The sequence below is a fragment of the Triturus cristatus genome, chromosome 6 (assembly GCF_964204655.1).
Source record: "Triturus cristatus chromosome 6, aTriCri1.1, whole genome shotgun sequence".
NCBI lineage: Eukaryota > Metazoa > Chordata > Amphibia > Caudata > Salamandridae > Triturus > Triturus cristatus.
The window spans coordinates 1,594,825,087-1,594,851,658 of NC_140589.1; the positions used below are offsets into that span (position 1 = coordinate 1,594,825,087).

Genomic DNA, 26,572 nt, shown 5'->3' on the forward strand with positions numbered 1-26,572 from the left:
TTCCTTAAGTTAGAATTTCCCCAGGCACCAGTCTGAATCCGGAGATTTTTCAGCAGTACCTCTGTGCGCCGGGGGACAGCATTGTACGGCTCCGTAGTGACGTCTATGGATATGACGTCAGTGGAGCCATACAAGTCCCCTCCGTCACGCGGACGTCAGTGTTCTACTGTGAATCTTTTCTGCACCAGAACGAGGAGCCACTACTAAAACTGGATGTGGAAACAGTGGACCAAAAAAGCTCAAAAAATCTTTGAAACAATAATAATAAACAAATGGTATGAAAATACCAGACTTGGATTTTAGACAGAAAAAAACAATAAAGCAAAACTGAACACAGGGACAGAAGAAAGTTTGCCCCCTAGTGAATAACCCATATTAGGGAAGAGACCATATCCTCAATGAATCAATCATTAATGGTAATGAATGGTACGGTAATATGTCAACATAACCTGCAACAACATTAAACTGTTTGTTAACCTCTTCCATGCGCAGGACGGCCGGGAGCGGTCACGTGTCACGGTGGACGTGTGCGCACGACGGCTCCCGGCCGTCCGAAACCCCACCCACTAATAAAATCGCCCGCATGGCGCGGGAATTCCCCGCCCATGGAAGGGGTTAATTCACACCATTACATGATCTATTGACAGTACCAATGTCAAGGTGAAATACTACCAAGAAAGTTTTCGTAGAAAGAACAAGGAGATTAGACTGCTCACACTGATTGAAATAGTGATCACTGGCATTAAAAGCCAGCATTGAAAGGGTATAACCCCTACCTCAAAAGACCTTTGCAGAGTGGGGTGGTTGAGCGAGGCGGATGAGCGGGGCATTAAGGAATCTGCAGCTAAATGGTGTCTCTACCAGACATGGCGTTACCAAAGGTAAGTAACTTTTCCATCTGGTAGAGACATCTAGCCGCAGATTCCTTAACTCAGAATTAAATACCATAGCTATACCCCACTGGAGGAGAGTCTGCAAACTAATCCCACAAAAGTTCTCAAAGAGAACTAGCCCGTCAACTAATGACTGACCAAGCGTAGGTGGGAATAGTAAAGCAAGAGATTGGCTCTTAAGAGAATCAATGACCTCTGTCTTAGAGCAGTATATAAATAAAAGTAACAAAGAATTTCCTGTCAGAAGACAGACATGTATCCTTTAAAAAGGGGAAAGAAGACTGAATGACCTAAAGGGGTCAAATGCATGAAGAAGTCATAAAATCTATATTGTTTCTGGCAATAAAGAATCAAAAGTAGAACTGTCGTGCTGGAATCCTAATAGGAGCTGCAGAACCCATCTCCAGAAGGGAAGGGAAGATGGACAAAATCCCCTTGTCATGATTAATGTAGTGTGTACAATGTGTAGCATCCACAGTCAATGCCACAAAAGATGTGTGTATATATACATAAATATACATACATACACACATATACACACATATATACACATATATACACACATACATACATAAACACACATATATACATACATACATACATATATATATATATATATATATATATATATACACTCCTTTGAAGAAAACCAACTTGAAAATCTCCTGTGAGATGAAATACCAGCATTTGTAAAGCGCACAGTTACCTCCGGATACGTGTCCCAGTGCTGTGGGCCGTCAGGAAGGTTTAGCGAGCTATTGCCCAGAGTCACTTAGTCACATGGTGCGGGGCTAACCTGCCGCCGGCACCGGGGATCAAACCGTGATCCCAAGTCAGGCACCCTGGCCGCTGTGCCACCCAAGACTAAATGGTAGGAGTATGCAAAGTATGTGCATCAACAGCACACATGCCTAAAACATATATGGAAATGTATCGCCAGATACTCCTATGGGCCCATCCACTCACAGAATTCTACTGGCCAAAGATTAACTGCTAAAACGCAAGGCCTATAAAACTTGCTCACTTCCAGCATTAAAGTCAGAGAGAGGAACACATCTTTGAGTCCAATGAGATTCTCTCTTTTTTTTATATTAAAACATGTAAATATGTGAAACACATGGATGATATAGAACAAAGGAGCACATAAAAGTGCAGTTCAAAATATAGTTACAGCCCTGTCAACAACAGGCGCACATGACATCTGTGATACAAAACAATATAAAAAAAAGACAGCATCACATATTCACATGTATATATCCGTATATCAACATATATATCCATCTCTGAAATAAGACATGTGGTAAAAATTACACCGCCCCAAGAAAAAAAGGGGGAAAGGAACTAACCACCCCCACAACAGTATAAGTGATTTAGAATAAGAAAATTGCCGTCTGGCAATAGGAATAATTAAAAACAAGAAGTATCAGTCATGAATCCTCCATAAGTGAGAAATGCTGAAAGACAGAAGTACATCCCTTCTAGAAGATAGAGAATGTAGATCAGACAGAACTACATAAATGAAGAACATTCAAAAAATAGATTGCAAAACTGGATGGATGAATGCACCGCACTTGTGATAACTTTGGGACAAGTTGGACCAATCGCAATCCTTTGGCCGCCAATAAACCACACCACAACGTGAAGCATGGATAGGTATTGCCTGTCTTTGAGGATAATAAACATGTCTTTATTAGACACTATTCTTTACCCTAAAAGAAGAACTCCCAAACAAATAGCATCCAACAAATGCAAAATGTAAACTCTGAACTAGAGCAACTTTCCAACTTGCTTAACTTCTTCATAGTTCTGATGCACCTAAAATAAACACTTAGTATACTAAAGAACTGAAAACATATCACACGAACGCCACCAGTTTGGAAAAACTGTGGAAGTGTGAAAATGCAACAGAACCCTGTGAAAGGTTATCACAAGAATAAAATAGAGCTCGTAGCTCACTACAATGGTACTTAAAAAAACAACACCAAGCCCAAGGATGACACAGCTTTATAACAGAGAGATCATATAGGAGAGAAATGCGCTACAAAGGTAGTACTCCTAAAGAGCTATACAATAGCAAACCAATACTCCACATCGAGTAATTCACATACCGGTAAAAGGGCTATGATCTCCTCAAACTTTATCAGAGTTAATGGAAAATAAAAGTAAACCAGCTACCCAGCTGCAAAAACATCCTGGAATTAATCACTCAAACCCGGAGACTAATACTCTCATTATAAGTCAAAAGTAGTGCTTACACTCCAACGCTACTAATTCAATGAAGGCTATAACAAAGGGACCACGGCAGAGGACACTATCGAATAAATTAAACGACCTGATGAGGTCCAATCAAAAGGCAAGTTCTTTAGACTCTCCCGAACATTCTCGGGGACACTGGAATCACGCAACCAAGCGTGCCTCCTCAGAGCTATATATCTAGCCTTAGGTCTACCTACGGAATCCGTTGTGCCCATCGCCGACCTGATGGTGAATTTGGCCATTTCACGACCATCCTGAATTAGCTAAAAGAGTTCAACTCTAGGTCATTCAGGAAGAGAAGAAAGTAGTCAGTCGACAGAATCCCATAGGGCAAAAGAAGCCCTTCCAAACACACAGGATGAGTTTATAGATCTTAAGGCCAAACTAGTGTACGCAAACAAATGTCGGCCACACATCGCCAACCATCGAGTAACAGAGGAGCTTCCAAATTGAGCGAAGTTGAAGCCGCCTGCACAACAAGCCCTCTAGCCTTAGGGTGTTGAAAAAGAAAATAGGGTCATCTGCAGCAGGCCGATGACGGTGGGCAATGGCACGCTCAACAGAGACTCCTGATGTTGGCCTTGCCCATGCCAAAAAGAATGTCAAATAGCAACTCTACGAAAGGAAGCAAAGGCTCAACCCCAGTGCCTCCTTGATGGAAGCCGGGTCTAGTGGCTTAGTGGACTAATGCATCCACTCTAGGGGCCCGTGTTCGACTTCATGGTCACAGGTTTAAATCCCGGCGGGTCCACTCAGCCTTTCATCAATCTGAGGTCGATAAAAAGAGTACAATTGAGTTGGGTAACAATAAACATATGTGATATGTGAGCTATAACAAATACACATGTTATGTTATGGAGCAAATCCAACAAGGGGTCAGAGGGCAGAGTCGCCACAGGAAGCTGCAACTTTAACATTTCAGCAGCCCTATTAATGACCCCAGCAAATGCCGCACGAGCCTCTGTCGCTATTCTAGGAGGTGAAAGTAAATTGTAGGTAGGGAACGATTGAAGACTAACATCCCCCAAAAAGCCAAAAAACCTCCTGTCTGAGACTGGCCAAGAGCTCAACCCCACCAGTATCCTCAGACTCTTCCTGCAACACTGGGGAAATGGCAACCACAGCGGACCCATCCTCAATTTGTAGAGAAGATGGCGCAGAAGCCTCAGTGGCAATAAACGTCGTCTCCGGCGTGGACCGTCGTTGAGACGGCATTGTATCGACTTCCATCACTAAGGGTGTCTCCACAGAACAGCGACGAGACATCGACATAGCGACGTCAACCACTAAGGGTGTCTTCGGCGTCACACAGCTTTGAGGTGGTGACAAGTCCCCCTCTGAGGACGCCACCAACATCAGAACAGGAAGCCGCACCAGGCTGATTCCCAACATCGTAGCAACTCCTGGTGGCAAACAAGCCAGCGAACTTCCAATCAGAGTCCCTTCCACCTCTGTGAGGCCCGAAGGTGCACCAGGGAGAGGTGTTGACCCAAAAAAGGCATGTAAAGCTTAGAAATATACTTCCATTTGGGCCGTAGTCATTCCCTCACCAGGATATGGCAGAAAACTGGGAGTCGACTCCTGCACAACTGCCTCCGGTAAGGACCAGGAGGAACTGGCACCAGCGTCCCAGCTTCGCGAGGCCGAAAACCTTGTGACTTTGATCCCTTCCGATGGGATTTACCTGATTTCGACAAGCGACGACCACGAGAACGGGTCTGCGACCTGCCCTGAGCAAGAGCCTCAGAAACGGATGGATTTCGGCGCTGCTTAGACTCCAAATGGGACAGCCAAGACGACAGTAACTTCATCCAACATTCCCCTAATGACTTGGGTTCAACCACTTACAGGCGGCGTCCAAGCATCACATACAAATAGTATGCGGATCCATTACTGACATATGCCGCGTACAGGTCTCTCACGTTTTAAAGCCCGAAGGCATCAGCACACTGTTCCAGACGCGAAAGGCGCCAAGAAGGCCCAAAAACCAAAGGGGTCTGAGGAACTGCTTTTCCTGGATCCACGTATCACCGCGGAAAAGAAGAAAACTGACGTTGGTGTGCCGGACGGGACTTATATGGCTCCACTGACGTCATATCCATAGACGCGGTCACTACAGAGCCGTACAATGTCGTCCCCGGGCCTGCAGAGATACTGCTGAAAAATCTCTGGATCCAGACTGGCGCCTGGGGAAATTCTAAGTTAAGGAATCTGCGGCTAGATGTCTCTATTAGATAGGCACAAAGTAAAATCTGCTTGTACAGCAAACAGAGTTTTAAGTGTTAGCTCCTGGCAAAGTGGAAATATGCAAACCTTAACATAGTGTTCCCTCATCCTCCAGGTCAATGATACACAGAACTACTTACACGAGGTATTCTCACGCATTATCGACTTTCTGTGAGTGTGCACCTCAGTCTCTAGAGATGTGTTACTGAATGAAGTGTTTGTCCCCTCTCTAAAAGATGCGTTTTTTGCTGACCTTCCCAGGGCCAGTTGCAGGACTTTTTTCCCATCAGAGAGCAATTGAGCTCTCAAGATTCAACTCAGTTTGCATACTTCATAACTAGCCTGGCTATTGAATGATTTAATGTTCCCTCTGGAGACTTGCTAGTACATCATGTTTCATCAATTGATCTTACTTAAATCGATATTACTGTAGTGTCTCATCAAAGCATGTCCATATTCACCTATGCCTTCTACAACATCGGAATTCTTTCACATAGGTGAATACAAGAAAATGGCATCTTTTGATTGTTTTTTATTTTAACCATACACCTACACAAGTGCATCACAGTCATTTAGAATACTCTTTCAGTACAAGATTACAGTGTTTCACAGAGTGCCTCACTAAGTGTGCTTCAACCTGCTTATTGTTTGAGCTACTTATTCATTCCTGTAAACATTTTTCTTTCTGTAATGTGTATTGTTCTTCTCTTCATTGTCTTATATATATAGGTGGTCTTCCTTTTTCAGTCTTGAAAAAGCCCTAGGTTCACTCATTTTTATAGGGTGAAACACATGTTGGTGAAAACCTCAAACTAGTTTATTTTAAAGGACTGTCTGCACATCTTGGCACAATAAGCATTGATTGACTTGTATATATTATAGACACCAAACAATACATTTGCATATTTAAAATTGGATACAAAACAATGCATCTTTGCATTATGATTTAGATTTGAACTTCTTGAGGAATTAAATTCAGTATCAACTTGTAATATTTACATCTTGCCTGTCCCTCAAAATATGCATATACACCCTCAATTGGTGACCGGTTAGTATCTATGCCCAGTCGGGCCAGAATTGAACAATTAACCTTGAAGATCCAATCCTTGTACCAACCTCTGACGTCATCTGGAAATCATTTATGGATCTATATTCTTAAGACTTATACCGCCTCTGTTATTCTAGGCAGTGTTGATTTAATAGTCCTAAAGAGGGTGGAGGTTTCACCTTATTTTCCTCCAAATGGGCCTTGAATATCAGTACCATAAGAAACTAATAATCAAATGTTGTAATGAGGTTACTGTTGACCTATTTCCTTCCTTTCTTCATATTGCATTTTGTCTGTCTTATATTTTAAAAATCAATAATTTTCAAACAGTTTTTGTAAAAATATTCTGCACTAAAAGAAATTAAGAATGTGGAGAGAAAATGTAACATATTAGGTGGAAAATAGAGAGATGCAACAGAGGAGATCCTGTTAACAAAAAACAGGTAATAAGGAGTCTTATGTTGGGGACTAGTGGTAGGGGTGGGGCTAGCTGCATTGCGATATACCTATACACTTGGACCTTTCTTTTTATGCATCTTTTTCAAAATGGTAATTCCTCTTTTGATGTGGAGGGGTACCCAACCAGTCAGGCTAGAGGGCGACCTATGTGAAACAGAACAAAGTAAATATTATGAGGTTGGGTGTTGAAAAACATAGATGCACAGGTAGAAGGATGCAACATAATACCAATAAACTAAAATACTTCATGCCAGATCAATATATTCAAGAATAGGCATAAGATAACAAAAATGCACTTCAATAAATATAGGTATCTTGTTCAGGCACATACCAATTACATTTGATGAGCATCACGTTTCACAAAGCCTGTTAGCACCATATTCACGTATTAGCCATACCTCTTCTGCTGGCAGAGATGAGATGGTTTGCCTGATCAGAGATCCACTTTCACCTACTACTATCAACTGAACAGTGTTATCAGGCACTTCATTTAAGTGCTCTTGGAGGGATTCACGTGGATTACTTATACCATTAATTTCCGGTTCAGTTTCACCACCCAAAGATAATTCAGGTAGTTTAGACAGTGCTGGGTGGGCATTCAAAAGACTTGGTTCTTTCAAAGCACAATTCTCTTTGCCAAGATTCACATTCATTGGATTATGTTGCTTAAAACCAGGATATTGGTGTTTGAGTTGATCAACTGCTGAATTTTCCAAAATACGGTCATTTGCTATGTCTTTCTGCGGCTGAAACTGTAGGTCATTAGCTAAGCGGTGGAAAGGTTCCTGTTGCTGTGGCTTTTTTGGCCCAAGTTCAGAAGTAGAATTTGGCTGTGTAACAGTAGTCTGAAAAGATGATGCTCCCAGATGTTGAAATAATTGCTGGTGCTGGAGAATTCTTGGACCTCCTGCAGTTTGGGTCACCATTACTGGCACATTTACTTTATACATGTGTCCTAAAACGAAAACAATTACAGCTGAAAACATAAAACAACTCATTTCAAACAAAGGCAATTAAATCAAACGTAATTGATAAAGACAATTTTGTAAAGGTATTTGAGAAGCTGCACTGCAAAAGATTACTTTCCAGAGTCTTTCAAATAGGGCCTAACAATGTGATCATGAGAGGCTCTAACTCGAATCCTGACAATGCATAAGCAATGCCAGTAGTTACAAAAATAATAGAATGACTATGTCGGATAAATGATTAAGCTGAAAAAGTGATCACTGATCGCACTTTGCAGATGTAAAATAGTGCCTATGCATTGCAATCAATGAATTCACAAGGAGAGAGACTGATAGACAAAACAATAAACATCAAGTGTTTGGAAACAGCTAGAACCGGCTCCAACTAGACAATCTACTCATCTGGAGGAGTAGGCAGAGGAGTAGGTAGGAAAGTGATGCAAACAGGTAACAACCTGCAGGCTACAAGAGTCACCATCAAGGTAAATTGCTCATTCTCCAAAATATGAGCTCATAACTTCTGGGTAGATTTCACAGCAAATGTAAATTGTAAATGTAAATTTGATACTTGTATAGCGCACTACTCACCCGCAAGGGTCTCAAGGTGCTTGTACGAATACCGTTGTGGAACCCATCCTGGCTTTCCCTGTGAGGTGTCCACTCCTGGGCACCGCCAAGGTGGAGGCCAGGCATCCTTAGCGTTGTGGGGGCCGTTGTGGAGATTAAGCAAGCTATTGCCCAGAGTTGCAGAGTGGGACTCCATGATTGGAATAGGCACCGAGGCGAGAATTATCAGGTCCGTGGAATTTTTTTAGCCCAAGACCCGCCGAGGTGGGGAATTGAACCCTGGTCCCGGGCTAGACCTCTGCATCAGGGTCTGCCGCTCTAATCATTGAGCCAAACTTCTCGCAACAGAGCAGAACAAATGGTGTAAAAGAAAGGGAGTATCAGGCTGATGTACCACCACCTAAAAAGTTCAAGACTGTAGACTTATCTTCTTCTTTCTTCTGAAAATAGATATAAAAAGCACTGGTACTTTGAAAAAGAGGTGTCCTAGAGCAAATGGAAATTAGGACTGTTGAAAAAACCAGGTTTTCAAGTATTTAGTTAATGCAGAGTTTAAGAAGAGAGGTAGAGAATGCCACAGCTTGGCAGTGCAATACTGGAAGGAGTGGCCCTCGATTCAGCTTCTCCCAAGCTTCAGTACCTGTAGATATATAGAGCCAGAGGAGTTCATAGCACATGCTGGCCTATAAAGGCAAGACTTTACTGGATAGATAATTCGGACCAATGCCCTTCATGGCTTTGTAGACCAGGCACAGAGCTTTGAAAGAGCATGTCTGATCGGTGTGCGAGGCCTGGAAACACGACCGAAGCGACCAGCAAGGCAAGAACACCCACGAATCAGGCCCACGATCAGCTCACACTGGCGGACACACCTTGCTGCACTGCACATAGGCTAAGACGGGAACCACTTGGCCAGGTGTGAGCGCGGTGAGCAACCCGCACCGGTTTAGGTACCAACACCGCCAGGTAGAGATACTTGAACAGACCGGGACAATTCCAACATGCACTGCACAACTGGACGGTAAGCGTGCAGAGCAGTAACGGGCTCCCAGGCACGATAGCCGCAGTCGCAGCTTGGCCCTGAGCATCTCAGGAGCGCGCCGAGCTGCAGCACAGAACGCAATCAGGAAACACCCGGGACGAGCTGCGCTGTGCTGATAGCGAAACGGACATAAATGGTAGGAGGCTGTGACCGCCACTGTGGAGAAGGGCCCTGCTCATGCCCGTTGAAGTAAGGCACAATCAAAAGGAGCACATTCCCAGTGAAAGATCCTAAATCTCCACTGCGCAAACTGCCCAACAGCGCCGACCATACGAAGCCCAGTGTACCCCACGCTTTGGGAGACCATATGAACACATAAGCGCCAATACAGGCTACATATACTGCTCGATAAGTCCTGCAGCTCACTAAATGCGTAGGGCGTCTGCACAGAGAGCGGGTTGAAGCGTACTGGACGGACCCAAAGTGCCCACTGCGACTCAAAATCGACATCACGTGGGCTCTATCCTCAACACCTGAAAATTTGGGAGAAGCCTTGGGTAATTTACATTGCAGAGACATGGGAAAAACAGACAGAACCCAATCTAAACTAAACTTCGAGCAGATGAAGAAGACAGCGGAAAACAGCACGGATGACCTGCACGCTACCCAAACAACCATGCCAGCAACAAGCGCTGAAAACACTGCAGATGTTCAATCCATTTTCTCGACAATTCAAGCCACCTTATCTAACATTGACGGCAAAATAGACTCTTTGACCTACTGAGTAGACCGCATGTCCAAGCGCCTAAACAGACACACAGAAAGGATAGTCATGGCGGAGCGCCGTATCTCAGATGCGGAGGATGTACAACACCAAATGGAAACTAAACAAGAGAAAATAGACAAAACTTTAACAGCATTAATGGCGAAGTCAGAGGATTTGGAAGCGAGATCTCGCCGTAATAATCTCCGATTCATGGGAATAGTGGAGACAATGAACACAGGAAACATGGAACGCTACATTGAGATCACACTCTTGGATAAAGAAACTTTATCCAAAGTTTTCATCATTGAAAGGGAGGACAGATCCCTCGCTCCACCACCAACACCGGGCGCTAGGCCATGACCGGTCATTGCGAAACTCCTGAATTATAGGGACCGAGATGCGGCACTTCGCAAGGCCCGTTAATTAGGCAGCCTGAAACACAAAAGGATGTAAATTTCTATCTACCCGGATTTCACGCCGCAAGTCCAAGAGGCGAGAAAGAAATTCATGGCAGTAAAAAAGAAATTACGCGAAGCGAACAAAACATCCCATATGCAATGATCTACCCAGCCTGACTGCGGGTGACGGATGGTGGCAAGAGTGTAGTCTACAATGAGCCTAAGGAGGTGCTCAAATACTTGCAACAGAAAGTATCCCAGTGTGTGCGCGCAGGAGATCACCAAGAGGCGATCCAGAAGACTAGGCGGGCACCTCGGACGTTGAATGACATTGCATGCCCTATCTGAACTATTTGAAGATGTTGAGACAGCGAACAATGGCCTCTTCAGTCGAATAACAAATGGTCACAGATAAGTGCTAATTGCGTCACCATGATTCATTGGTTTGAATAGAACTGTAAGGTGTAGTAGACATATGGCTAGTAAAGGCGCCTGGACACTAAAGTTGTCCTTGATATAGAAAACGGGCCGATTGCACTTTGAAAATAGCAGGATAAGATGATTGTGTTATTATTTATACTTAGACAGGTGACCCACCAGTTGTCGACAACACCGGAGATACCGACTGGCAGCTCCCGCCAACCTGTGTGCACCACAAAGTATTAAAGTGTTGTTAATGGATGTGTGGGGGGGACTGGAACAAGTTTTTGGGGATTGTGTTCGCTGTAATTGGGATGGCGAAGTGGAACGGAGAAGGGAGGGATGAAAGTTCAAGAAAAATGGTCGGAGACGAGATGACAGAAAACACACACACAATACAGAAAATACACCGTTCAGCCACCATCTTGCGCATCTAATACCTAATAGAAATGAATAACAGACCACAACCCACCAGAACCTTGACACTCATGACAGGGAATGTACGAGGCCTGAAAAACCCGCAGAAAATCCATAGTCTTTGCATACTTTGATCGTCAAAGTGGACGTAGTCTGCATTCAGGAGACACACCTCACTGAAACCACAGTGTAGAATAGGCACGCGGTGGGCAACGTATAGAATAGCGCCCTCCTACTCTACATACGCTAGAGGAGTAATACTTCTTATTAAGCGCGGCACACCATTTACTCTTATACACTCAATAAGGGATGACCAAGGCAGCTATGTTATAATTCAGGGAAACTTCGGTGGAACAGCCCTAACCATTGTTACCACATATGGCCCAAACACGGACGACCTCTCCTTTTTTGTCCAAATATGGGCTAAATTACATACTTTTATCACCGATGGCGCTACTCTGGGGGGGGAGACTTTAACACATGTCTAGACCCATCCATGGACAGGTCCACATGCACCAACAGGTACGGGAAACAGTCCACAGGGCGCTAAGGGAAGGTATTGAGGAATGCGCAATGTCAGACATAAGGCGAATGCGTCATCCAGGACAGAGAGAGGGTACTTGCATATCTACTACCCACAACACATGGTCCAGAATTGATTTCTGAATAGCCACAAATTATGTACGCACATGGACAACATCAATAGCACACATGCCCAAAACCTTATCGGACCATGCACCGGTTCGACTAGAACTAGCAATCCCCACGCACACTCCGAGACAGTACACGTGGCGTCTACAGCAAGGTGCAATGCTAGAACAGGTGTTTAGAGTTGAACTGCGGCAAGCCACTACAGACTTTTTTGACAGAAATGTAGGCTCAGTGGACAGTGCCAGGATGCTTTGGGAAGCTTTCAAAGTAACTATCCTGGGATTTTGCATAGGCAAACATGCAGGTATACTGAAAGACATCCATAGACAGCTGTCTATGGTTGAACAGGATATCAAACAATTAGAAACAGAATACTCGAACACTCTAGACTCCAAGATAGTGGCGGAAATCAGACAAAAAATAGACACATATCATGAGTTTGCAGAGGACGAGACCAAATAGCTCATGAAGGCACACGGCACAAATATGGGGAAGGGGGCTGCCCGGAAAAATCGCGTTCCAGTAGGATACGCCCCGCACAAATAGGGCCCTACATTACGCTGATATAAGATGCGCAGGCTGCACCTAAATATGACACCCCTTCCATTATAGGTCGCTTCTTGGAATATTATGCACATTTGTACTCCGCTGAGTCAAATACGTCCACAACTGAGATTAATAAATATTTAGAAAATATTGCCTTAGAATGGCTATCCGACAAACATCATGAATACTTTAGTCATCACATTACTGAGAATGAAATAAAAGAAGCAATAAACTCTCTCCCAAATACTAAAGCCCCTGGTATGGATGGGTCACCCAGGGAATTTTATAAAGAATACAAAGACTTACTAATCCCACACTTTGCTGCAATGTATGAAGAGGCATATGAAGAAGGCAGGTTGATGGCTTCATTACAAGAGGCACTGCTGATTACCCTTCTTAAACCGGACAAAGATCCTGTAAAATGCGAATCATACCGCCCACTATCGTTAATAAATATAGATGCCAAAATACTGGCAAAAAGTATTGCACTGAGGCTGCAACCCTTGATGAGGAACCTGGTACTACTGGATCAAGCGGGATTTATACCGACAAGATCCGCAACGCAAAACCTGAGAACCATATTCGCCATGTTTCATCAGGTAAATCCCGAGTTGCCGGCTGCTGCGGCCCTACTGAACGCAGCAAAGGCTTTTGACGCTGTAGAATGGCCATATATGTTTGCACTGCTTAAGATAGGGCTTCCTGGGCCATTCTTGAGCTGGATAACGTTATTATACACAGAGCCATGTGCAAGATTAAGAGCGAACAGCACCACATCTGAACCTATTAATCTACACCGTGGGACGAGACAAGGGTGTCCACTGTCACCACGTTTATTTACGCTTGCACTGGAACCACTAGCATGTAAGATAAGGCAAAAACATGGAGACACCGCAATACAGTTCCAGCTCCGACCAGTCAGTATATCGATGTATGCTGATTACATGGTCCTTTCCACAAGATACCCAGACGCTAATTTAAACAAACTTATCAGAGAATATATCAAATTCGAACACTATTCAGGACTCTGTATAATCTGGGACAAATCTGTGGTAATACCGCTCACCCCAGGCACAACGATACCAACATTAGACTACCCACTGCAATGGCAGGAGGACCCGGTGAAGTATTTGGGCATCTGGATACACCGCGATCTTGAACTTGTGATCCGTGAAAATTATGGTAGAGCCATGTCGAAGCTAGAAGAACAGATAGATAGGTGTATTAAACTACCGCTGTCACTAGCCGACAGGATCGCAATACATAAAATGGTGGTATTGCCTAGATTCCTTTACCTATTCATGAATATACTGATATGGATTACACACTCACTGTTAGCTAAACTGCACAGCGCCATGCTTAAGCTAACGTGGGCAGGTACACAGGCAAGAGTAGGATGGAAGGAACTGACCAGACCATACATTCAGGGGGGCTTCGGAGCACCAGATTTGCAGCTATACTATCACTGCACGCAGGCGCAGCACGCCCACTACTGGTTGAACCCACATGGTCATGTACCGCACATAGCAGTAGAACACGAGCGAGTACATCCGACCCCTTTAGTCACCTTTATATCGGAACCGAGACAGAGTACCCCGAGAGCTGAAATACACTCAGTTAACTGCACCTCGAAAGCGTGGCACACGCTGGCGACATGGGCGCATAAACTTCCGACATACGCACCGGCGCTGCCCATGCATCACCATCCACGAAGAACAGTGATGCAGGAACGGAAGATGTCATAGTTGCTGGGGGAGATGCGCCTCGGTAACATGGGAGATGTTTTCCCAATTGGTCAATTTGTCTCACAAACTGACGCATCCCTTAGTGCACAGCTCACACCTTTAAAGATATTCGTGTACTTACGCCTGCAGTCGGCAGTGAAGGACCACTACCCCACATTCCCAGATGAACCACCGACACACAATGCGCTTCAGATCCTACTAACAGCACTGACGCGCCAGCGTTTAGTTACACGACTATACAAGGCAGCTCAATATGAGCAATTTAGAGAACAAGATAAACCTCTAAAGAGATGGGAGGAGACACTTGGCAGCACCATTGACAAAAAGGACTGGGAGTACAGCTGCGCACAGATGCAAATGCTCACACCCAATTGCAACCTGCGCATTATACATTTCAAATTTCTATATCGAGTATATTCTACACCGGTGCAGTTGCATAAATATGGTTTACGCACAGATGACAGGTGCCACAGATGCAGCGCGTCGGGTGCAGATTTTTTACACATGGCATGGGCATGCCCTAGGCTCCAACCATATTGGCAAGAAGTGACTAATACACTTACTCTCCTGCTGGCGGAACAGGTACCCAACGCGCCTCTGGTATGTCTGTTATGCATTTTAAGGACCCAACTAGCTCGCAGACGTAAACTGCTGGAGGTGGCATTACTTCTGGCCAAGAGACGCATAGCTATGCACTGGGGGAGCAGACTCACACCAAAGTGTAAAGACTGGGTTACAGACATGACATACTGCAAGGAGACGCTGGAAACATATGCAGAGGAACTACCACAAGCCTCCCGGCCCAGGGACTTCTGGGACCCACGTGTGGAATATCTCAGCTTCACACAAACGGATGATTGAATATACACTATAATAGGGACAAGTAATATACAATGTATGAGATACTATACTCTAATAAGTTAAGGAAGTTAGAGTTGAATGGACCGAATGCAGCAGAATGTAAATACTGTGGCCTAGATCTGCCAATGATGTAACAAGGACAAAGTATTAAGATGTAACGTGTACAAATGAACACTCAAAAATTTAAAGAATGCTGTTAAACGTGTCATTATGGTTTTGAAAAGCACGGATACTGTAGAGACTTGTGTGCGTAATGTGGGAATCTGTGTTCCTTAACTGACCAAATAAATACATTTTTAAAAAAAAGAAAAACTTTTTACTACAGAGCTTAAGAGTGGGAAGGGGTCCCAGATCCTTAGGACACCAATGTGAGCACCAATTGGGACAGTTTTCCCAATTCAGATGAACAAGTGGGTATTCATCCGTTTCACTACTGCCCTCATGCATGCAGAAAACAGCTTTGAGTTTCTCCCAGATGTAAACAACAATCACTGTGGCTAAACAGACATTAAACAATGTTGGACTAAGTGATGAACCCTGAGGTACGCCGCAGGAGAAAATAAAATTGCCAGTTTTAAATGGCATTAAAAAGACACAATTGGATCTTTCTTATAATAAAGGTTTAATCTAGTCCAGAGATGGGTCAAATACTCCAATAGTCATTAGCTGCTGAATAAGTACTGAATGTGAAACCATGTCAAAAGTTGCAAGGCAGAACAACCAACCCAGTAAAAGATGCCTCAAAAGTCCTCAACTATAGCGAGAAAAACTTTCTCCTGACATATGGGCTTACCACATGTTGGTCCCACATTTGGGGGGGGGGGGGGGGGGGTGAATTTCCCATTGGAGGCGATTGCAGCCCCCCCCAGGAGAAAACACGCATGTCCCAAAACATATAAAAGAGCTGGAAGGCCCTGAAGGAATGGGTTGACCCCCTTTGACCCCCACCCTCTTTTTGTGTGTTTATTTAATAGATATGTTTTGCACTTGTGGGGCGATGGCGCCCCATGGGAAAAAAAATTTATAAAAAAAACAAAAGCCACATTACACACATGGCAACAATTATACTGCATAATTTGCCTTTTCTTGCTGCATAATGTAGTCAACCTTGTTGCATAACTGGATGCTCTCCCGCAGCATAATTACAGTGACCATGTTGATAGCACTGTGTATTTTACCATGTAGGACGCCTGCTCACAAAGTTGCACATGTTAGTAAGTTAATGTTCGTAGGTAGATTTTTGGCATTGGGATATTAGTTTTATACTGGCAAAGGCCCAGCAGCTCCAACAACTATAACGTTTTTCTCACTCTCGATAACTTTATTTTGGCCTCCAGGGCCATAAAAGTACAGATAAAAAGAGCTAAAACATACATAAATGAATAAAAATTAACCAAATTCATATTTTCGTACAATTCAAATATATATACAACCCATATATTTACAATAGTGAAACTAACATTTTAAGACTAGAATTAAATCAAGGAATGTTATCGACAAGAAACCTTTGGATATGTGGAGTTCATAAAAGAAGTAACTATTTCCATAAAAAGTTTCTTCGTTTTAACCACATACCATTTAAAAAGCGGGAGACTGCAAAGACAATCGGAGGGTATGTGTCATATGTTAGAACTCTAATAGCATTTGCACAATCTCTAAAACCCAAGTTCCTACAAATTGGTTTCACCCAACAATTTCGTAGTTGCTGGTAAGCTGGACAAAAGAAAGACATGTTTTTCATTTTCCATCAGACGGCAACAAGCCGGACAAACTGTGTTCTTACTCGGGTCCCATTTACAGGTAAATGACCTAAGTGGGAGACATCCCATTCTAAACTGCATATACAGTTTTCTAGCTAGAGCAGGAAATATCACATCAAGGAATTCCTCCTTCCTGTACTCTCCTTTTATTTGAAGAAACTGAGAAGACAATCTACCCACTGCTGGATTAGCATGTAATGCCGTAAGATTATAAAGCCTATAATAACGAACCATATTTGCCCTGGACAGAGCCAAGCAGGCAACCTCTGGCGTTTTCCATAGTTCCGGAAGACCGATCTTATGACAAAGATCCTTAATGTGGGTTAACCAGAATATTTTCTTATTTTTGATTACTGCCAATACCTCCTTAAATTCCTCTCGGTAGGTAACCAACTCTGGAACCGACCACAGTCTTCTCCAGTAGGTCAGTGGCCGTAAAGCCACCTCTTCTTCCACTGGCAGCAAGCCAAGGTCAAGCCTAAGGGGAACCAGAGGAGTACTAACTGGCAAGCCAATCAAATTTCTTATGAAGGTGTTCAACTCTACTTAAGCTTGTCAACTTACAATGTCCCCATAGTTCCGCACCATATAAAGATGCTGCTCTAACTTGTGTTTTGTAAATTTCTACCACCGTGGCAGCAGGTTTATAGACAGAGGCTCTATGTAATTTTGTTATTCCCCCAGCAGTCTGCGTTAATTTTAGTGCCGACTCGGCAACCTGAGAATCCCACCCCAGTTGTTCTTCCAATATAATGCCCAGGTATTCAAACTTCTTCACTCTCTCCAGAGGAATACCGTTTAGTATAGGGTTAGGGCATCTCTGTCTAGGGGGTTAAGGATCATAAACTTGGTCTTTACAAGATTAATCTCTAAGCCACTCTTCTCGCAAAAGTCTGCAAAGCCATCTAGGATCCGTTGGATACCCGCCGGTGTTCGGGACAAAAGAAGAGTGTCGTCCGCGTACGTCAGTGCGGGTACCTTACCTGTGACCAATTTGAGCGTCAATATCTTTTATACCCAGTAAAAACTTAATTAGCCCATTTATGTATAAACAAAAGTGTGGGAGCTAGCACACATCCCTGGCGTACTCCTCTTAATACAGGGAATCGTACCGACAGTTCTCCCTGCATCCCACATCTCACCTGGGCAAAATTTCCTGTGTGAAGTCTTCGCAACACTACCAACAGGTAAAGGGGCATACCAAGTTCCTCAAGAACTCTCCATAATGTCTCTCTGGGAACCAGGTCGAAAGCCGACCTCGATCCACAAAAATGAGGTAGAGGCTGCCACCCTCCACACTCACGGTTTTCCAATAAAGTACCTGTAGTCGAAAGATCTGGTCAATAGTTGACGTGCCGGATCTAAAACCAGCTTGTAAATTGCTCAAAATCTTGTTTTCCTCCTCCCAGGCTTGAATTCTTTCCAGGACTATACGACCCAATACTTTTTGGGCTATGTCTATTAGGCTAATTGGCCTGTAATTCATGGGTTGCAAAGGGCAACCTTTTTTGAAAATGGCACTATTTCCGCCCCCCGCCAAGTCTCTGGCGGGTCCGTCCCCATTAAAATAGAATTGTACAGGACACACAAATATGGTGCCCATATTTTTGGTTCAGAACGAAACAGGTCGCCTGGGATCTTATCGAGCCCGGGTGCTTTATTTGATTTTAATTTGATAATGGCAGATTCCACTTCTTCTATCGTTATCTCTAGGGACTCTCTCCAGCAATACTCTTGGGGGAGGTGCAGAGACATGGAATCGACATCACCATTCCCCGGTTGTTCATATAGCTTACAATAGTGATCTTCCCATACTGCTGGAGCTATACTAGGGGTTATTACAATCTCATTCTCCCTTCTGCCATTGCTAAAAATAGCCCAAAAGGATTTGAAGTCTTTGTATTGTAGGGCTCTTCTAAGTTCTTCCCACTTTTCGAGCTCCCAAGACTTTCTTTCCCTCTCTATCGTGTTCTTATACTGACCCCGGAGTATCTTAATCCTAACGTTGTCCCTCACCTTGACTGCTTGGATCAGTTCACTTTTCTTATTGCGACAGATTACACTATACCAGGGGTGACTCTGTACTATTTTATCCCTATACCTCCTTTTTGGATACAACACCTCAAGCAAATTTGCAACTAGCTGATTATGGATTTCCACCGGCCTTTGATTTGGCTCAGTTATACAACCCTTGGATCCCTCCTCGGCCATATCGCTAAGATACGGCAGGACTTCTTCATAAATATGCGTCATCTTGCTAGGAGAACCAAGTATATGTGGCCATTTTACTCTCCGTCTGTTGTTGTGGAGAGTAAGTAATTGTGAATTAGGGTTTGGTTCTGCTACATAGTTAGACAAACCCCAACTCCCTGGTTTTAGTGCCATAACCAAAGCGTTATGGTCACTATCGGTCCGCTCTACAACCCTGAAATCCAGTATCTTTTCCCAGGATCTAGTCTCAATCATGATATAATCAATGATTGAAGTATGACCTTCTCTATTGAAGGTTGCAGAGCCGGGTCTATCCGAGTCTGTTCTCCCATTGCAGGACCTCATGGCTGACGCAAGGGTAAAGGAAAGTATTTGTAGAACCAGCGGGCTCCATGCTTTTACCGGTGCAATCATAGGTTCCGAATGTTCCAGTGTTGATTCTCCCCATCTGGAGCATCAAGACTTAGATTGTTTAAGCGTTCATATTGGCAATTGAAGTCACCCCCTATTATTATAGCAAACTCAGGGTCAAGCGTCAATAGGTATTCACCTAACTGGGTAATAACCTTAGACTCTTGGCCACTCTGTGTAGATCTTGAGTAAATATTTATGAGGGCTAGATGTTTTCCCCTAGGCAAATTTAGTAAAACACATTGAATGTCACATGAGTTTGTAGATAACTGCTTTGCCGTAATTCCCAGGTGCATAGTGACCCAAATACTTAGTCCACCGGATGGTCTTCCTCTACCCCTGGTTACTGCAGCAATGTTATATGTAGCGAAACCTACCCTATAACTATTATCCATGGCCCAGGTCTCCTGTAGAAAGCATATATCGTGTTTATCCATAAACAGACCCCAGTCTTCACATATCAATTTGTTTTTTATGCCTGCCACATTCCAGGATAGAATATTGATCCTCCCACATTTCTCCCGAACACCGACTCCTGTACTTCTCCCGCCATCTCCTGGTCCTAATGGGCGATCAGCCTCTTGTTGGTTCTCCTCCCTACCACTCTCACTACTAGCTCCATCACACGTTTGATGTCTTTCGCCAACCCCACCTATTTCATCCTTCTCAATAACACCTTTTGCTGTTAATTTCAGTGGCACTACACCCCTGATATAAGGACATCCCCCCTCCTTGCCTACTTTATCAAAAAACCCATGAATGGGCATTTTACGTTTCAACGCATCATCATCCGCCTTAGCATTTGAAACACCCCCACTAGCCTCTACCACAAGTGGGGGCCTTATAATCTCAGGCCGTCAATCAACTAAGTCTAAAGCACTAAATCTATTCCTATGATGAAACATCTCGAGCGTAGGGAAACAATGTTGGGGTCCATTTCGGTCAGTACCTCCCTCAAAATAATTACCTCTAACATATTCATTCCCTACCCAGGTTAGTCTGTCCCTTAGCGGTGCAAGATAAGCTTTATTTGCAACATCAGGGTAAAAGTAGGTAAGTGGAAGGGACTTTATTACCGTGTCTAAATTACCTGTGTTCATTGAACAAATATACTTAACCACTCTAATGTCCCCAAAATTTATCACAACACAATCACCCTGTATATCTTTTGCCCTACACCCCACCCAGTCTACTCGTCTAGCAAATAGAATTTTACTTGAATCCTGGTAGGGGAGGGGTGTATTGTGATTTGGCCAGTGGATACACTTGTTTTTGAGTTCCCTGTAACTCTCTAAGAGCCCTAGCTTCAAGGTGGGTACCCCAGTTAGGACCACCACATAGGGGATAGACTCAAGGGGCAAGTCCAAACAAGGCAAAACAGGCTTATTTGTATCTACATCCCTTGTCCTATTTACCTGAGTGGGCACTGAATTGGAACCACCCACCCTGTAATCCCCCCCCCCCCCCCACCCTCCTCTGTTATTTGTATAGCAGGGGCGCTTTGCCGAGCTGTATCAACCGTAGCTATAGAATTATTCACAAGAGCTGGTTGTGCCGGCGTAAGTATGGCTGTGTTCCTAACTGTGGAGATCGTACACTGTGCATCTCCATTTGTTTGGGCTGATGGTCCCTGCCCCTTGCACTTTCCATCTACCACCCTAGTAACATTCCCACCCTCTGACATTGAGCATAACTGTTCCAGCTTGGTAAGTCTATGCTCAATGCAATCCAGTCTAGCATAGATGGGGAGGCAAGTTGCTGTAAAAAGATGTTCCATTTTATCCCAGAAATCACCCCTATACTCTAAGGGTATCGAATCATCGGGGGTTTGTTTATCAGGCAAGTCTTCAGATGTTAGGTGCATACCACCCATACCGTACGTGCAGTTCTTCTTTGAATTAGCACGTTTTGGAGCTTTTGTTTTACTATTTAGCAAAATAGTACCTCCTCGTTTTCTTTTAACTGCCGGGTTCCCTGCCCGGACATCCCCTAAATTAGGACCTTCAATTGACCGAATTGATAGCCCCGATCTTGTAGTGCCGGGACTCTGTAGAAGTGGAAGAGGCAAAGGGTCTAGTGCAGTGGTTACCATAATGTCCAGTGAACCGTTCAGCAATCCGGTAGCCACCGGCAAGTGATATCCAGCTGCTGCTAGGTCCACTTGAGTACTGTCCTTCATAGTTTGATCTACAAGGGGTTCTGCCAGATCAATAGTCCGGGAGACAGGTGTTTTGGCCATATCCAGCCTACCCAGCGACAACCGTTTGTCAAAAGTCGGCTCCAAAGACAACCTTTTTTCTGTTATTTCAATCTCTCTTTGGAGCAATGATGATGCCCTTATTATGAAGTTGTCTAGAGTCCCCACCACACCACCTCCAGCTGATAATTTCTTCCCCCTCTCACAACCTGTAGCAGCCATTGCCATTCTATCAGTGATCCTACCGTCCTTTTATCGAGGGAGGCCCCGTCTCGTCCTCAGTCGTTCTCGGACGGGCTCAGACGGGCCCGCCCTTGGCCCAGGCTTCGCCCGGCACGACCCGCACGCGATCCCTCGACTCGGGGGCTAAGCGCAATTTGAAGCGCCTCCTTGTGCGTGATTGGCGTGGGCGGCTTTTTGCCGCTAGGGAGCCTGGGAGGTGTAGTCCTCCTCTCTGCGACCGCAGGCGTTTGAAGTGTGGCGGCGGGAGGGCAGCAGAGCAAGCTAGACGACCAGCGTCTGGAACAGACCAGCAGGTAAGATGAGAAGTTCCCCAAACAAGTCTTCCAACGACACCAAGTTTTTCATAAGCCATGCCAAAAGTATGTTGGGGTATTGAGTATGTGGCATGGTGAAGTAATTCTGGGTCTTTTTTTGCAATTTCTATTGTTGTCTTTGGAGAACCTACAGCTTCAGAGAACCAGATAAGTAATTGTGTTTATATAATATTGCACACATCTCACACGCACACACCCACTGACTAAATTAAACCAATACTTCTGCCTTCTATGTAGGACAGTGTTTAAGATGGAAGGCTTGTAAGTCAGCAGAGATGAAGCCTCAGTGGATGACTGCGACCCAGGCCCTAACTCGGTTCATGATGATGGCAGTCGTGCTGTCCCTTCACAAGCACACTATGTGCAGCAGAGTGTCCATACCAAGGTAGACCAACCCAAAGAGCGGGCATGTGTGGGGGCAAGCACAGACTGAGTGCTCTCTTGGCAGCCCTCCAATTTAGTTCAGCCCCAAATTCTGCCGCTCACTGGGGATGCAGGATGTAAAGTGGATACAACCGATTTTTTGCCAATTGACTAGGTCCATCTCTTTTCAGACGTGGACTTCTTTGAGCAATTGGTGCAGCAAATACATTTGCTTGCCTAACAAGTTCTGAGGGAGCATGAAGGCACACTAGGGCTTCATTCTAGGGCACCCTAGTGGACTCCCACTTGAGGAGTTGAAGATATTTTTGGGCCTTTTGCTCAAAATGGGGTTTGTGCACTAACCAAGCTTGTAGTCCTACTGGTCTGCTCGCACAGCTTGGGTAACACCCATCTTTGCACTATACATGAGCAGAGATGGTTTTTTGCTATTGCAGTGTATGCTGCATTTCAATGACAACTCTGCAGCAATGCCCTGGGACCATCCATACCATGACAGGTTTTTCAAATGTTGGCCTGTTGTGGAGCATTTATCTGCCAGGTTTCCAGAGATATATACTCCTGGACAGAATACAGTGATTGAGGAGTCCTTGGTGGCTGCTGTTCCCAGAGCTCTGCGTCACATTACAACAAACTGATAACAGTCAAGTTCTCTAACAGGCGTGAGGTGCATGTGTTCATGATAAGATCACTTCCTCCCTCACGGTTTGGGTTCAGATTGCCAAAGTTCAGAAGCCCATGTTTATACTTGATTACAACAAGTACATGGAGGTGTCCAGTGTGGTGTAACTTGCATTGATTTTGTTCACTTTCCCATAATGGCGTACAAAAGTTGAAAGTGCGTACATGGCTAACATTACTCATTTATTTGGAAATTTCTGTAATCTGTTGAAATTCACAAAGAACCAAGTATTCCCAGGTCTACACATAAAAACTGAACCCAATTTTTGTGGATGGCACTCGCACGCACAATCGGAAAATGCTAAAAACACACAGACACATCTATATTCATGCAGTGAAAACTGAACCTTTTTTTGCAATGTGGGTAGCTATGGATACTTGGCCCTAGCTCAGCCAGAACCTAGGCAAACCTACACATTTTTTAAAACTAGACAGTCAAGGGAGTCCAGGGGAGCATAACTTGTGTGGCTCTCATCAGATAATTTTACCCAGAAACCCTTGCAAATGTCAAACTTTAATAAGAAACATATTTCACTCCCATTTCTGTGACGGAAAGATGTGGAATCTGCGGGGAACCACAGGTTTCTTACTACCCCAAGTTCCCACATGTCTCCCAATAATACCGGTACCTCACTTGTGTGGATGGGCCAAAAAGCAACACCACAAATGGCATTAAATCACTACATTGAGAAATAAGGAATCAGGTAGCTGCTGTATTTGGGGCCTTGCTGTGGCGCCTCCCATGCAAACCTACAAAACACAGACATTTTTTAAAACTAGACAACCAGAGGAGTCTAGGGTGGTGTGCCTTACGTGGCTCCCACAAGCTTTTCTGACCCACAATCCTCTGCAATCCTTAAACTCTGCCTGATTCATGCATTTCCCCTCCATTTCTGTAATGGAAACTTCCAGAATTGGCAGGAACCTACAATATTCTTACCACTCCGCATTACCCCATTTGTGCAGATATAAACGCACTCCACGTGTTGTGGCTAGGCCTAGTGCCTGCTCAAAGCAAGGTCAATAGGAGCCCTCACCAGAGGGATCCCATTGACCTTGGATTATCACTGTCCGAGTGGCCCATGAGGTGATGTGGCAATGCTTAACCAGACTCCTCAGTGTGCTGCAGCAGCGACTGCTGGACTTTCTTCTCCACAGGACTGAGGTTCAGTGATGGGCCACACTATGGCCGTAAAAACCCCAAAGCACTCCTTCCTCCACTTCTTCATCTACCGCTGCAGCCATAGGGAGCATGGTCTAACCCCTGGACCCATCTGCCTCTAGGACAAACTAGCTGTAGAAACCTCCTGTGTCTCAGTAGAGGCAAACCAACTCTGTGGCAGTGGATCTAGGTCTCCTCCAACACTACCAAAAGAAACGCAGAGGTACTGCTAAGAAACATCTTCCACCTGGGGGTTCAAATGTAAGGAGTCTGCAGCTAGATGTCTTGATCGAATTTATTATTCAGGTGGAAAGCCGACACCGTCATCGTTCTTCTCTCTGGGACGTGCCTGCCCGGCGGCTCCCAATGGCTGGTGGTGGCTAGGCTGCTTCACTATAAGGATAGGGCTGCTGTCCTATGGGCAGCCTGGCAAGTGACCCCCCCTCCCCCCAATAGAAGTGGATCAAACAGTACTGGTGTTCCTGAACCATACCCTCGCAATCCAGTTGCAGCACTCCTTCTTCCTGAGGGTCAAAGGTATACTCTGTGAACTGGACCTTCAATACTCATTGCTCATTCCTGCAAAACGTACAATTATCCACAACCTAAAGACTTACTTCTTCAGCCTGGGATTGGACTGATCATCACTATGGCCTAAGCTGCATCATATGCCCTGAATTGATGCCCCAGAGTTCTGGTCAGTGCCAGCCCACTACACAGCTCAGGTGCGGCACAGAGGGAAAGCTGGGCACATTCTGAACACAGTGTTGCCCTGGCCGTTGCAGCATACTTCCGAGCCCCGACTCCTCCTACTGATGCAGATCGTCACAGTAAGTCAAGCATGGAAGAGATGCTCCATCTTTTTCGCTTGTCACCATACCTTGGGGGTCACTTAACAACCCAGGAGCCCTTTAAATGGGAACAATCTACTGGCCAACACTCCTAAGATGCGCTTCATGTCCGGGAATGTATGAAGGATGTACACAGTACATAAATGTTATTCTATCTACTCCTACATAAAGCAACAGAGTGTGCTGATACAATAGTAGCAGAAACTGCTACATATCAGAAACACTGGTGCGTTTCCTTCTTCTCCACTGACTTCTCAGCTTATGCCAGGAGTGTCCTGGTCTGGGTGAGGGCGGGAGTGGTCTTTCAAGCACTGCACACAGCCACTGGACAGGGTTGACACATTCGCTTTAGTGGAGAGGCGCCTAGATGGAACCCTGGTACTCTTCTAACAACAAGTTATCTCATTTTGCAGGCAATCCGTCTTTGGAGGTGACTAACTGCATCCTCCCCTCTACCACAGGCCCGAGCATCTTTTGCTCGTTGACTATCATGCTAGTCACTCAATGTCCGGAGGCAACTAAATCCAAATGCTCTGGTTTATTCCCATTACTCCACACAACTTATACGTCCGGCTGAACAGCATTGTATGCTCCAACAGCACTGTGTCCCTTGCTGCCAATATAGCTTGCCTTGGCAGTATGATCTCGGGCCATAATGTCAAAATTGCAGACCTCAGATGGGGCAGACCTCATTCACTGATCCAAACATGGTAATTCCAATGCGAGACATTTGATGATCCGTTTTTTTGTGCCACCCTTTCTGAACATATTTCCCAGTGCCAGGACACGGCTTCATCCCGAGCCACTGAAAAATCCCTTGTAAAGCAACAATAAGATTTGCTACCATGCATGGAGGGACTGGTCAAAATGACTGCTACCTGCAACAAACACACCAACCTAATGGAGTGGCTGAGATGCCTGAACCATGCTGCATTCACTGTGAGGTCTCACACGGAGGGAGGAAAAGTGCGCAGACTTCTTGCCTGGCTCATGAAACAGGATGCTCAAATGGCTCCAGTTCACCCTAGACAATCATGAGGCCACACTAGATGCCTTCTAGACTCACTACTCTAATCCATATTAATCTTTCCACAAATAATCCGCAGGCACGATTGAATATTTCCTGACCCCCTCACACTACCGCACATATTTGTCTACCAA

The 26,572-nt window shown here is 44.7% G+C and overlaps 1 protein-coding gene across 1 annotated transcript in view; it reads right to left on the reverse strand.

Moving 5' to 3' along the window:
- The window catches only part of GTF2A1L (general transcription factor IIA subunit 1 like), a 693,354-nt gene that overhangs the window by 148,025 nt on the left and 518,757 nt on the right, over positions 1-26,572 (reverse strand). The window contains exon 6 of the mRNA XM_085609369.1: positions 7,281-7,837. Within this exon, the coding sequence (XP_085465495.1) occupies positions 7,281-7,837 (557 nt within the window). The remainder of the gene's footprint in view (positions 1-7,280; positions 7,838-26,572) is intronic.